This window comes from Telopea speciosissima, chromosome 2, assembly GCF_018873765.1.
Source record: "Telopea speciosissima isolate NSW1024214 ecotype Mountain lineage chromosome 2, Tspe_v1, whole genome shotgun sequence".
In the NCBI taxonomy this organism is placed as follows: Eukaryota; Viridiplantae; Streptophyta; class Magnoliopsida; order Proteales; family Proteaceae; genus Telopea; species Telopea speciosissima.
The window spans coordinates 67,910,838-67,926,331 of record NC_057917.1 but is presented as its reverse complement, the minus strand read 5'-3'; the positions used below and the strand labels follow the sequence as shown (position 1 = coordinate 67,926,331).

General features: G+C 37.3%; 1 protein-coding gene across 1 annotated transcript; it reads left to right on the top strand.

Annotated features, from left to right (window-relative positions):
• The first annotated feature begins 9,404 nt into the window (after positions 1-9,404).
• Positions 9,405-13,111, top strand: LOC122652238 (GDSL esterase/lipase At5g45960). Its single transcript, XM_043845926.1, has 5 exons — positions 9,405-9,681; positions 9,768-9,898; positions 9,994-10,230; positions 12,349-12,622; positions 12,912-13,111. Exons 1-5 carry the CDS (start codon positions 9,420-9,422, stop codon positions 13,109-13,111), a joined length of 1,104 nt encoding a protein of 367 aa, XP_043701861.1. The 5' UTR covers positions 9,405-9,419.
• Positions 13,112-15,494: the final 2,383 nt, after the last annotated feature.

Below are 15,494 nucleotides of genomic sequence, written 5' to 3'. Positions count from 1 at the left end.
ATTTAGAGGGATTCTCTCTCTCTCTCTCTCTCTCTCTCTCTCTCTCTCTCTCTCTCTTCGTCAAAGCTATTGTCTTATTTTCTTGAAGGGTTTTGTTTGTTTCAGCATAAAATAGTCCAGAAAGAAAAAAAATCAGATTATGCCTCGTAAAATATTTAACATTTTGACTGTTTTACAAACAAAGATTGAGAAAATTTTTGACATGTAAAACCTTTTCATGTAAAATTTTCCGTAACAACAGCTAAAGGTTGGTCTTCAAAAAGGAAGGGTGAAAACTTTTGGTTTTGTTTTTGGAAGGGGGGGTTGTGGTGTTGTTGGTTGCAAATTAAACTTCATTAAGTAGGGAGAAAAGTATTCATTACATTTATAATATCAAAGATGAAAGTAAATGACTCCCATGGCCACTCCCCCATATCCTGATCTAAAACCTCTACCAAGATCTGATAGCACTAAAAATTCTCTCCAATTCTATAATCTCCAAGTGCAGTGCAGTGCGGGGTTTGGAGACCCGACATGTGGTATTTTCTAAATTAAACGGTTAGATCAAAAGGAAAAGAAGAAGAACTAGGTCAATCGTTGGATTTAGGAAAAGACAACGTATCATGTCTCCTGATCGGCACTGCACCGCAATTGGAGATTAGAGAATTGGAGAGGATTTTTATCCGATCTGATAATCAGTCCAGTTGGTGATGAATTTTGCACTTAATTGTTTGGTATCTTATAATCCTTTGAGCAGTCCCCTTGCCTCTGTTTCTTATGCGCTTACAAACCCAAAATGTTTATCAAAAGCAACTAAACTATTATGTGAAAAGTTGGTGTTCACATGGTTCCAAATGATGCAGGTTAATTACAATGCATATCAAACAAGTTTTATAAGATAAAAAATCAAGAGAGCCTTGTTTTTGTTGGCAGAATAGCAATTTGATAGGCCGGGCTCAAGTTGAGCTTGTCATCATATCTAAGGAAAATTGCTGAACTTATACTACTACTACTACACACATGCTTACAATATGCCCTTAAGGTCAGTCATTAAATAAGAACTTATGGCATGGTATTGAAGCCAAATACATGCATGGATGGATTGAATTGAGTCAAGAAATGAGAAACAAATTAGATTTTGATAATGACTTCCGATTTTGTTCATATTTTTATTTGATTCACAAAAATTATAACCTTAATTTGGCTGCCACCACCACTTGACACAAAGTACCAAATATTGTATTCCAAGCTCAATAAATATCTCATCTTGGTTTTGTGCATTAAACATTAGCCAAATTGGATTTTCTCTCGATCTAGGCTATTCTTAAATTCATAATTAAGGTTAAGATTATAGCAGTAAGCTTTAGAAGTGTCCATATTATCCATCCAAAAGCACTAATTTGATAAATATGTTAAGTTTCTATATTTAGTTTGACTTTCAATCACATTGATATAATTTGTCTTTGAGAATCATTTAGTTCCCTTTAATAATAAATGTTTACATGAAAGTGAGTTTTTTTTATATTTTTTGGTGCAATTCAAGGGCCGGCCATCAACTCCATCAGGTCCCACAAGGAGGCAAAGAGAGGACCCACAAGGGATCAAATATGGTACCCATAAGCCCCACTTCTTGGAAAGCAAATAAATGTAGACTAGATGTCGTTAAGGAGACTTGAACCATTGATCAAGCTCCTGACATAGATCACCCAAGAGAGTAGCGGACCATCAGGGCAAGCCCTGGATCGACAAGTGTGAGTTTGATTGATTGTAACATTTGAGAGTTACCTTTCATTGGTTCATTTTGGTTATGAAATAGGGAATAATAACATGGTTTTTTGTTGACATTGATTGTGATAAATAATCTTTTTGGATTCTGATAGTCACATGCGGAGGTTGGTGGGTTCTAGCAGAAGCACTTTTAGAGAAATTAATACTACCAAATACTTCTTTTTTCTCTGCCACATGATTTGGCCCATATATTCTCTACCACATATGCTGAGGTTACAAATATGTTGTAACCTATCTTTAATTATCTAAAAAATGCTCACCTTTTAAAGACATGATTGATTGAAGAAGATTTAAAATAAAAATCCATTTAGGGGGTGTCAATGGGCCGGGGGCTGGACCGGGCTTGCCCTGAACCCTAGCCCAATCCTAAGGTCTTTTAACTCAGCCCCGGCCCTACCAGGCTTAACAAACCCTTGAGCCGGTTTGACCCAGCCCTAATTGGCCCTGATTGACCTTGGATATTATATAAATAAATAAATATATATATATAGGGTCGGGTTCAGTCCGAGGCCTCAACCTAGGTCCTAGGCCCAGCCCAGTCCTATCCGGACTCAAGGTGGGTTAGGGCGGGCTCTAGCTGGGTGTTTTTGACACCACTAACTCCAGGCATGTGACTCACTCGATCTATCCCTCACTCTTCTTTCTCTTGAAGTAGGACTTATACAATAAAAGCAAACGATCAATTCATATCTCTCTCGAGCCACTGTTGCCCCAAAAGTATTATTTTATTAAAACCAATGGATAATCAATTCGCTTATTCATAAATCTTATATACTCAATGATTTTTTATCGGTTTTATTCGATTCAATTTTCGGCTTCGATATTGGTCGATTTGGTGCAGTCTGATTTTCAGTCAGTCCTGTCATACCCTTGTCCAAAACCAATCCAATAACGATCGATTCGATTCAGTCTAAGTTTTTTAGATCGGTCTTATTCGTTCGGGTTAGGTTTTGACACCCTTAACTCTAGGGACCACCATCCTTCACAAAAACGGCCTCTTTTTTTTTTTTTTAAATCTGTGGGAGGGGAAGAGTAGCTAGAAAAGGAAATAATATTAACTACTCACAGCCCCAAAAAAAAAAAAAACACTTGTTTCTAAATATATATATTTGTTCTGTTGGCTATATATGTCTCATCAAATAAACCGTTATCATTAAAAGAAATGAAAGGAATGGCAGTTCGACCAGAAAGAAGATATATATGCATACAGGAGAGTAAGTCAGTGCTTTATTAATAATCTCAAGCTACTTTTCTCATTGATAATGAGCAATGAATGCATTGTCTACCATAAACACCCCCCCCCCCACAAAAAAAAAAAATTACGAATAAATATAAACCATGATTAATGCATTGTCGGGTAACCTTTAAAGTGGTAGAAAAATGCCTTGGCTAGGAGGGCATTGTCGTTAATATGCACGACTGATTGGCTCATTTCTATTCTATGGTTGCGTGAGATGTGTTAATTCTCTTCGCCATGAGCTTGCATGTTTTATCCTAATAAATTCATACTTATTTATCAACAAAAAAAAAAAAAAAATGATAGAAAAATGGGATACTCAATTTGGATCCGGATCGTCTATTGTGTGACTGCCCCAACTGCCCGGCTGTGCAGTCACAACAAGGTATGAAATGATCATTTTACCCCAACTCAGATAAGGTGCTCGAACAGTGGTAAGGTGGTCATTGTGTGTCTTGCTGTGTTTACACGCAACAGGGCAGTTGGGGCAGCCGGGCACAGAAGGAGACCCCAATCCAATTCAGATCCTCTACGGCATGCTGCCTGTAGCAGCCATAGCGGCCCAGACACATCGCCACATGCAATGTCCACCTTACCCCTACTCGGGCAAGGTGCTCGGGCAGAGATAAGGTGGATATTGCACAAGGCGGTGTGTCTGGGCCGCTATGACCACTATGGGCAGCGCACCGTAGACGATCACAAACCACCCCAGTCCTACTCAATTCAATCCATTGGGTAGTAGAAGTCTTAGAGAGAGAGAGAGAGAGAGAGAGAGAGAGAGAGAGAGAGAATGTGTGTGTGGTCCCCATCTAATGAAGATTTGATATGAAAATTAAACCGCAAACATGTCGAGCTAGCAGAGCCTTTTTGGTTTTGCATTATCTCTTGTACATTATACTTATAACACTACAAGTGCCTAACCCTTATCATCCCCTTAGCCAGATTAGCAAGTGGGAACAGGATCTCCACCTATCCTCTTGTCTAGTTGAGTCACTCAGTTCTCAACCACAACCCCTGCCCACCCCATCATTAACACTGACGGCAGCTTCGATCCATCTGCTAAGGAAGTCGGCTGGGGAGCCATTGTTATCTCTAATAATTAATTCTCTATAGCATCTATGAACTCTGGTTATGTAGGAACACCCCAAGAAGCATAAGCGAGAGAGATCCAACAAGATATATACGGGGCATTATCATTGGGATGTGAAATCATAGAAGACTCAACAGTAATGGTACAATGGCTTACAAATCGGAGGACTACCCTTGGTCATGGGAGATTTTTGCCATTTCTATTTGATTTGCAAACTATCTTAAATGATAGATCAATCATTGCTATAGCACAGAAGGAAGATTTGGTACCTCGATGTCGGTTCTTTGCCACCTAGGGCTGTAGTGTGGTTTCTTTTTTTTCATGGTTTAGAATTTACATATGAACTTTTTAACTTTCTGCGTAGGAATTTTTTCATCTCTATGGTTGATGGAGGATTTGTATACTTTATAGTTTGTTAGAAACGTGGCAGCATGGACGATTTGTATATTTTATAGTTTAATTATGATTATGTATATGTTGGACAGTTCATAATTTTTTGTAATTATATTTTTTATTTGTTTTGTAACTCAAATTTTATAGATAAATATAAAATGATGAAATCGATTTATTTGCCAAATAAAAATCTAATGGGAAAATACAAATTGAAAGGCTTGACCAAACCCTATCTGTGATGGTGACTCCTATTCTAGAGTTTTGAAATGAAAAGGCAGAGAGGATATGCTGTGGAACACCTACTTCCTCCCAGGCTCCCAGCCTAAGGACTGAAGAAGGAGAGCCTCATTTAGGCTTTTTTTCCCTTCCCAAAATACTAACCTCACGTGTTAGGTAATCTTCATATAGGTGATACTGTTGAATAATGAATTTTCAAGAACTACCAGCGTAGTTGGTTGGAACCCTACCAATATAGTGCAGATCTGTCTCACGGTGTGCTTTAAGGCAACCCCCTCTTATTCGCCACCTCTCTCTCTCTCTCTCTCTCTGAATAATTCAGAGGCACAGGTGCCTGTAGCGGCCTGTGCGGTGCAGATTGAGTCGCGTGCACAATGACTGCCTTACTCCCGCTCAGGCAAAGCATTTGGACAAGGGTAAGGTGATCTTTATGCGCACAGCTTAGTCTGCACCGCTCAGACCGCTGCAGGCAACGCACCATAGAAAATCTGGATCCCTCTCTGAAACTATTTTATTGCTTCTCATTGGTGCGCTCTTCTACACTGCTTCCATTGTGTACCCACCACATGAGTAATCTACTCTAGCTCATTTTCATTTAGTCATTTGTGGTTGGTACCATCTCCATGTGTCCGGCTTGTTTATTCAATGCATTTATTGTTTCTTGGTGCTCTTTATTATTAATTTCTCATACTACATGTGCTCGGCATTAAATATTTGGTTGTATTAATTATTTCATGATATAGACTACTAGAGTAGTAGATAGGGTATTGGCGGTTCCAATTATTTAGGAATTCGATCCTTCAAATTTTTCACACCTGTGAAATATATACGTATGTGCAAGAATTATTATTGTTATTTTCAACCCCCCCCACCACCCTCAATGCGAGCATGGATCATCTGCACGTATCAATAGGAGAACATACATCCCAGAGTCAATCACATTTTAATTTTGTTTTCATAAAAATTCCTCTTCCTTTTATAAATGGCAAAAATAGGACAGGTGGTTGGCTCTCACATATTGGTACGTGAAGAGGAACCGAACTCAATGCGTAGTGAGACTCTTGTACATTCTTCCGTTAACTTTGTACATCCTTTCATCTTTTAATATTAATTTGGGAAAAGGAATGCTAATCGGTCACACTCTAAGTGGGAGTGTGTGACTCCAAGGCCCAGATACAACCACCCAACCGCCTTGCCTCATGGGATTTGTGCCTTTTCATGGGGGTAAGATGGTCAATTCTAAAGCAATTAGGTGATTATTGTGTCTGGGCGTTGGAGCCACACCGAGAGGCTAGAGCTTAGCATTCTTAAACCCTATTAATTTTTGCTTATTTTAATAATAATAATTTAAAAAAAAAAACTAGTATTTTTGTCCAATTCAAGCCCTGCAGCATCAATTTCCTTGGCCTCCTTTCTAATAATTTGAAATGCTTAACTATTAGGGTCAGTGTTCTCTGTGGGGTAGCGTAGCTCCTGTGTGCATGGGGTCCAATGAAAACACATGCATTGGCATCTGGCCGTGGGCAGTACTCTCTCCCACAGAGAACTTTCTTCGTAACTATTATTAGATTTAATTTGAATTATGAGAGTCTAACAGCCATGATTTTAGTAATGATGAGCACTTGACCTTGCAGATTAAGTTCCAATTAATACAACTAATTTCTAAACAAACTCGACATCTTAAAGTGGAAGTCTCGATTCCTATTGGTTGGTTTGCAACTAAAGCAAAGAAAATTAAGGAGAATGCAATTTCCATAAGGCCCATGTCTCTCACAAATTATATCCTTAAGTTTAAGGCAATTATTGGCTAATTGCACTCTTTAAAGAGTCAACTCCAAGCTGAGCCTTAAGAGAAAATCCCAATTATTCCCATCATATACTCTAATGTAGGTATATGAAATTTCCCACTAAGTCATTTTCAAAATGATGTAGTATCAAAATAGGGGGAAAAACTTATGTTAACAATCTTTACCTTAAAAGAAAAATCATAACCAGACCTTAAATCATCCAAAACCTACAATTATCATTCATTAACCATGATAAGTAGGTGAGAATATGGACATTGGATTAATAAAGATCATGCTTAAATTCAAAGTCTACAAACAAGCATCTATAGACCATTAACCAACTTTTAATTAGTAGGAATCTTTCAAAATTTGTAATTTTCCAATTATAATTTCCCTGCAATGTAATGAATGGAATTTTGTTGTTAAATTTTTGTTTAAAAAAATGGTTAAAATATGATCTTATCATTTTATCATAATACAATAATTCAAAAAATTCATGAGATATTTTAAATTTTGGTCACAAAATTCTTCTGTTTTTCCCCTATTCTTTATGTACTCGTAAATTACTTCAAAGCATAATATATGAACGTGACGTATTGATAAAAAAGAAGTAAAAAGTTAGCAAGCTATATAAACATGGAACCCCCGTAATTGGGTGAAAAGTTACAACGATACAACCATGTTTTTTATTCTTGTCAATGGTACTCTTGCATGATACTTTTTCAGTGGGAGGGGTATTCGACAAAGTGACCCAATGTCACCCTATATATTCACTATGATTATGGAAGGCCTATCTTTGCTTATGAAGGATCTGGTGGACAATCAAAGTATTCAGCTTATTCCTTGTTGTAAACTTCTATCTTTGTCTCATCTTGTATTTGCAAATGATTTATTGATATTTGTGAAGGCAGATAATATGTCATTTTTCGCTGTGATGAACACTTTGGTGTCGCTTGCTTCCCTATCGATTTGGATTTCAAATGAATGGATATATCCAACTCTTTGATCATTCTTAGGGGTGCCCAACCTTAGGATTTGTTGATACCCAAGTCCCCATTAGGTATCTTAGAGTTACCTTTGATTTCTAGGAAGCTAAAAGCAGGAAATTGCCGCCCCCCACCAATTTGATCTGGTTATGAGGCGATTAGAGGGGGGTGGAAGTCCAGATTTCTCAAGGTGGTTATATATACTAGTTTAGGCTTTTTGGTCTCCCTGATTGTGTAATGACTAAATTGGAATCTATGTTTTTCAATTCTCTACGGTTAGGTACCAGTTCAGAGAGAAAAATCCACCATGTCGCATGAGACTCCATTTTTAAACCTAAAGCGGAAGGTAGATTAAGGATCAAAAGGATTAAAGACACGAATGTTACATGGATCTTAAACAAATTTGGTGGGTGGCTTCTCAAAAGCACTCATTACGGATGAAATGGATTAACCCTAAGTACTTGAAAGGTAAGTCCATTAGGACAATTAGGCCCATCCAAAACTACTCATGGGTGTGGCGGAAGATCCTTAAGTACATGATCAAGCTCTTTCTTTCATTTGTCATATCATTGTTAATGGTCGAGCTTCTAAGTTGTGGTTTGACCCCTGACATCCAATGAGGATCCTTATTCTCAGGTTTGGGGATAGAATTAGATATGATGTTAGGTTGGATAGATTTTCTTAGGTGCAACTCCATTATGAGGGAAAGTAACTGGTGTTTTTTCTTCAATGGATCTTTGACTAGTGTGGAATCAATTACCACATTGACAGGTTAAGTAGTACAGATCTGGACTCCATCATTTGGGCATGGAAGTTTTCAGGTCTCTTCCCTACGAATTCCGTCTAGAATATAATGACACATTCTACCCCCAATGGATTGGGCTCCTAGTGTGTGGTTCTGGTCTTGCATCCCTACCCAATGTCCTCTTTGTTTGTTCATATCTTTGGTTTCTTTGCAGTAAAGCATTACATCTATCCAAAAAAAAAAAAAAAACTGTAAAATTTGAAATGAAACAAAAAAATTAAATAAATACATTTCAAATTCAAGCCCATGTGTTTTTGTCCCCTCTAACAAACATGATTCTCCAATGACATGGATGGGTGCAATTAAGACTCCTGTCAGGGTAGCTTAATTATGGGTTGGGGGAGGGGGAATAAAATCAAGGGTTGATGTTCTCTGTGCTGCAATGCAGCCTGCGCCCAGACACATAGGCTTGCCATTCAGGAGGGTAGGATGATCATTTCACCTACCCCCATGTGTTTGAGCGCAACCTGTGCCATCAGCATAGAAAACATTCTCCTTAAAATCAAACAACTAACTCTTAGTAATTAAAATAATAATTATTATTATTATTCACTAAAATCCAAATTTTAATTTTCTGTTAAAATTTCTCCACTTTTCCCTCGACTTCAACCAGAATCCCATCTGGACTGAATCTGATAAAATTTTGCTGTCAAAACCCATGAGAATTACTCACATTTTCAATCAAAAAAAAAAAAAAAACCTCAATCGGAATTGAATTTACTTCTAATCAGATAGTGCTTAATATGATGATCATAATCCATGATATTGTGGTAATTCTTTTTCCCTTTAGGAAGGAATCCTTTGCTTCTAATTAGCTCTTAAATGGCAAAATATGCCTTGTGCTTGTGAACTGTATCTTTCATTCTTGTAATATTGGTTCTACTAACTTCCAACCCCTATCATCCAAAAGTAGTGTCATTCAAGTAAATTCTCTGAAAAGTTAGGGGCAACTTTGTCCTATAATTTTAATACGTGACCCTACAGTACTAGTTATAAGAGACTACCTAAACCAGTGAGAATTCAAATTCCCAGCTAAATCAGTAATAACCCAACTTCTTCATATTTGTGCTCTACTCTGTTCATCTCTCATTCTTTCTTTTGTCAGAGAAAATCCAATATGAGTTCTTCTCTTGATCTTCTTCTAGTTCTTCTTCTTCTACTTCTCTTCCTTTTTGTAGCTCAAACTCAAGCTTTACTCAAACCCAAGAATTCTAATTTCTCAGCCATTTACGTGTTTGGAGATTCTACCGTCGACCCAGGAAATAACAACCATATAGATACCATTTTCAGAAGCAATTTCCCACCCTATGGAAGGGATTTTCCAAACCAGTTACCGACCGGAAGATTCTCCGATGGCCGGATTCCTACCGATTTCATCGGTAATTAAGTCTATATTGAAGTAATTGTGGTGTGTTCTTATACATTTAACTTAATTTGATTGAATTTTATATGATTTTGAATGCAGCTTCGTACTTGGGAATCAAAGATTATGTGCCACCATATTTGGATAAGTCACTTAGCTTGGAGGATTTGATGACCGGAGTTAGTTTCGCTTCTGCCGGTTCCGGTTATGACCCACTTACAGCAACACTAAGTGTCTCTGTCTTCCTCTGTTTGTGTATTTTCAATTTTTTTTTTTTTTTTACTTTAATTGTTTTCATTTTTTTTGATGAGGGTATGTTTGGTTACAGAATGTAATTCAGATGCCTACGCAGCTGGAGTATTTCAAAGAGTACAAAACAAAGATAGCCAATTCAATTGGAACAAACAGGACCGAAGATCATATCCAGAATTCCATTGTTGTTATTAGCTGTGGAACCAATGACTTTGTAGTGAATTACTTTGCCTTACCAATTCGACGTCAAAAGTACACCACTTCTGCAAGTTACCAGCAGTTCTTGTTGCAAAATCTCCGGGAGATGATACAGGTTTGATTCTAACTTGTTGATATAGATCATTAAAAAAAAAGGTTTTAAAACTCGGAATCGGTTGGACTTGATTTGAATAATTCAGTCGGACTCGATATGCGTAGATTAGTACTTGAATATCAAGTTTTTCTTCAACCACGGTCAATGGGTGTCCCATCATTCGTAAAAAGGACGTGGAGATTTAGGGCCCTAGGATGGCGAGTTTTCCTTCGTCATGCGGTCAAGGAAAACTTTGTCCTATTTCTATCCTTAGGGAAGTAATGCTAAATGTTATTGGTCCACCACGTGAAAGTGGTCCCCCAAGAAACTTAGTGCAGCCCTAAGACTTCTTTTGGTTGATTATCATGGTGTGATAACCAATATTATTAGCATGTGGGTTCAAACCATCTGGCATAAAGTTTCTCACACCCCCAATGTTGTTGGGGGGATGGGGGGGATCTCTCATGCCACACCAATCACGGAAGGAGAAATGATTTTGTCATAGACTCATAGGGATCCATATGATCAAGAAGAAAGAGAAAATGGGGCATGAGAGAGCGAGCATCCCCACACTATCCATGTGGGGCTCTTTTCCCTTTAATTGATATCATCAAACCCTAGTGCATTTGTCAACATACTCTTCCGTGACCTTTTTTGTATCTATCACAAGAAAAACATGATTTTTTTTTTGTAAGAAAATAAATAGTTGGAGGCATTCCATGCACGGTGCATAAGGGAGGAGGGGTTATGATGCGTTCCGTGCAAGCATGCACAAAACTTTTACCCTAAACAAATAAATTTTTTTGTTGATGTAAGCGAAGTTAAAAGAGTTTATGGAACAATGTCTTGTAATTCTCAATTCTTATATTTCTTCATGACTAACTGCTATAAATTAAAAAAAAAAGAATCTCAGGGATAGAGTATTTAGTACATTAGTAGTATTAATTAAACTTAAATCACAATGTCCTTTATCTTTATAGATGCTTTTAGAAAAGGTGTAAGAGTTGAGAACAACAGATGCTTAGGTTCATTTACTTCTCAATACGATGTGGGTTACGTTAAATGGGGGCATATGGTTATTTCAATCCCTTTTATGAGAAGGAGTATGATCGTGCAAGCGTGCACGAAACTATTGCCTAAATAAATAAAGAAATTTTTTTCTTTGTTGATGTAAGCAAAGTTAAAAGAGTTTTAAGGAACAATTTCTTGTTTTGGCAAAGATTCTTTATAAATCTCAATTCTTATATTTTTTCATGACTAACTTGCTATAAATTGAAAAAAGAATTTCAAGGATAGAGTTGTTAGTACATTAGTTGTATTAATGACAAATCACAATGCTCTTTATCTTTATAAATGCCTTTAGAAAAGATGTAAGAGTTGAGAACAACAGATGCTTAGGCTCATTTACTTCTATATAGGACTTGAGTTACCTATTTACAAAAGAAAATTTATTTGTTACCTTTGAAAAAAGCTGAACAGTGTTTTTCCCCCTTAGTACTCACTGTCTGTAGCAAATGGGAAAAGTTTCTCTAGACCATCAAGTACTCTCTCTCTTTATATTAAATGATTTTACTGCTCTTCTGTGTATGGATTTATTCTATCGCATCTCCTCGTCGGTGTACTCTTCAATGTGGCTTATTCAAAGAACCCTCTCCTTCCTATGTGGAAAAACATCTCTAACCCTTGGTTTTGGGAAGAGAGATATAAACATAGAGAACGCTACTGTAGACCGTACAGAGAACCACCTTCCATAAATTAAAGCAAAAGAGTACCTGTACATTGAAGACACCTTTTGTTTTGGTTTTTTTTGTTGGTAAACATTGAATACTCCTTTTGTTTTGTTTCTTTAGTAAATATTGAACACACCTTTTGTTTTGTGTTTTTGGGAAAGGCATCCCAGCCCAGCCCAGCCCAGCCCATCCCATCCCATCGGATCCCGTTGACAACCTAAGTCTTGTATCTCTGTTTTTATCCTCTCAATTGTGGTGCACAAGTCCATCCGACGGTGGCCAAATGTGAATAGGTGCACTACTCACTGTTAGACGTAATTTAAGGTGCAGTGGGCAGTGCACCGAACTTGAGAGGATAAAGATCCCTTAATCCTTCCTACCACTTACCAGTATCGTGTATTCATGACAGGGGTTGTGGGACCTTGGGATTCGAAGATTCGCAGTGACTGGTCTTCCTCCAATGGGTTGTTTGCCGGAGGTTATCACCGCAGGTTATGAATTCTTACACTTCTTACACAGAGATTGCGTGGCTACCTACTCATTGGCAGCAAGAGAATACAATAAGCAGCTTCAAGATGAGTTGGTGGACATTCAAAACAGTATGGCATTTCACAGTGGTATCTTTGTCTATGGAGACATATACACTCCATTGGCTGACATGATCCAAAACCCACAAAACTACGGTAATTCCACCCACTGCTTATACTTTCCATAAAATTCCCCAAAATTTTTGGTAAAATTAATTAAGAGCTCATATTCTCTGTGCCGCAGGCCGCAGCGCAGGCTGCGCCTAGACACATGGACCTGCCATTCAGGAGATAGGTTGATCATTGCGTCAACCCCAATGTGTCTGGGCACAGCCTGCGCCCCCGACACAAAGAACATTTTCCTATTAATTAAACAGTGAAATTCATTACATGAGATGATGTGAACTTCTTCTTCTGATCGATCATTTGGTGGTGATGGACGCAGGTTTTGAAGAGACGAGCAGGGGATGTTGTGGGTCAGGGCTGATAGAAGCGTCCTTCACTTGCGGTCCCAACACTCTAGTCTGCCCTGATGCCACTAAGTACGTGTTTTGGGATGCTGTTCACCCAACTGAGAGAGCCTATTACTTTGTCACAAACAGCCTCCACAGGATCATCGATTCTTTCGTAAAACATTTACCTTAGTTTTAACAGTACTAGATAGGTTATTTCATGTGATAGAGAAGGACTCCACATATATTTCAATTGCCAAATTTTAGTCCAAAGTAAGCAAAGAAAGTTACTCAAATATTCAAAGTTTTAATAAAATTACCGAAGAGTAAAGGCTGGGCACACCAACGTTGTGCCCCAGTCCCACCCCCTATGGAAATGAACCCTTGTACTTTCCATCCCACTGTCTCCATTGGGCACAACTGCTAGCCCGACATGCCCAACCCTCTCCTATTACCAAAATACAATCAAACAGAGCTGAACATAAAATACAAAATAGCATCGTTTGTAATTTTAGCTACTTCCTCTAATTATTTTAATTTGAAAATATATTAACCCATGTACTATCATGTGGCAAATAGTGAAGTATTATAATTCAATAAGTATAGTGACAGGGAAGAAAATCCTTTTTTTTTCCCATATTTATGTAAGATTTTGTATGACTGCTTCAAGGGCTTACAACTTAAATAAAAAATAGGGGGAAATCTGTTTGGCAATTCAAGAGGTGTCAATCACCTCATTTATGTATTCTGTTTTTAGTGTGATATAAGAAATAAATTCCTCTATAGGAATAAAGTAAGCCTTTATCTTATGGCAAGTAATTCTTCAATCAATGTCACACTTGGAGAGTTGGTATTTGGATTACGATCATGTACATCAACGTTAGAAGCAACAACAAGACTGAAGCGTGACAATAAATCACTCTCCTTAAGATTGTATTTGCCCCCATAAGTGCAAATTAGATTCACTAGCAACCAATCTCCCAAGATACAACAACCTTTACAAGCTCACACAAGAGTCCTTGCAATTGACTTGAGGGCCACGTTTGTAAACTAGTTAGTGCTGAATACTCAATTAAAACTTACAAAAGTTAAACGAGAGAGAGAGAGAGAGAGTTTTGAGCAACTAGGCTACAGAAATGCTTGAGAACAAAAATAAAAATCAACCAACTCATGAGGGGACCACCCGTATAACTAGAGGAGTGACATCTCCTCAAACACCCTTGAAAAAAAAACCTCAAAAGACAATACTTTTGAAATTTATTTGAAATAGGAAAAGACATAACCTTTTAAAATCAACTTGAAATTAAATTGGATACCTTTATACAAAAAAGGTGCCTGATTTTTTTGAATTTCTTTTTAAATTTAACCGTTAAAATCATAATTCCCCCATAAATTAAAAAAAAATGAAGTAAAACAAAGATTAAGTATTTAACACTTTAGAATTTATAGAACATGCCATTGTAGATGTCTTGTGGACTTGAATATATACTAAGTTTGACAAGCAACACTACTGAGTACAGGTGAAAATATTGTTTCTTGAACCTTTCTTCATTGGTATAACTAACGACCTTATGTCATCCCATTCGAATAAATGGACATTCCTCCTTTTAAACGACCAGCCTTGTCCCATCTCAGGTTAATGATTGTTTAGAGAATTTTGCCTTTAAAATCTCATCAAAAGCAACCCTATTTTTTACAATCACTAATGTCAACTCATAGTGTATACCATAGATAACACACACACACAGTTGTAAAATATAGTTGATTAAGAGCCATGTACTCATCCTTTTGTCATTATGGTGAGTACTATTTTCTCATCAAACCAAGATGAGCCAAAATTATAATAGTACTAGCAAGTCATCTGATGACTTCGTTTTTATCCTTTGAACTTAATTTCAGGATTCTCCTCTCAAATAAATTGGGTTTCTATCACATTGCTTATGTTATAGGCCTTAAACTCATCCCTTTTGATGTCTCGTGTATAATCTTGATGGTTTATGGCTTTATAAACATGTCAGCTAAATTCTTTTTTGACCTTGCAAAATTAATAGTTATTGTTCCATCATTTATATATTGTCTTGCCAAGTTATAGCTCAGGTGTATATGTCTTTTCTTTCCATTGTAAACCTTACTTTTCACGTTAACAATAGCTGTCTGATTATCACAATGCAGTGATATTGACGGCACTAGTTTAGACCATAAGGGAATATCAACCATCAAATTTCTTAGCCATTCGATTTCTATACCGGCTCTTTCCAATCCTCGATTTGTATCTCATCGAATAAATGCTACTTGGAAATTTTCTAGATCTAAATTGTTCTAAACATTTTGGCTATTCCATCCATTTCTTGATCTGAGTTCCTTCCAGATGGGACGAAGATCATGCAAAGAAAATGGAAGATTCCCAGTTTCCATCAATTTCGGGAATTGGTATTGTGTTCCTACTTGATTCTTCAATCCCGTAGGGATTCACATCCTCTACTTCCATCACTTGTACTTCCATCCTACTTCCAAGCCCTATGAGAGCGCCATCTGGACTGATTTGTATCCCACGGTTGACATCAGTCAAATTCAAT

Coding starts and splice junctions, on each gene's coding strand:
- LOC122652238 (XM_043845926.1), top strand. CDS start 9,420: ATGAGTTCTTCTCTTGATCTTCTTCTAGTTCTTCTTCTTCTACTTCTC. Junction 9,682..9,767: donor GATTCCTACCGATTTCATCG/GTAATTAAGTCT, acceptor TTTTGAATGCAG/CTTCGTACTTGGGAATCAAA. Junction 10,231..12,348: donor ATCTCCGGGAGATGATACAG/GTTTGATTCTAA, acceptor TATTCATGACAG/GGGTTGTGGGACCTTGGGAT.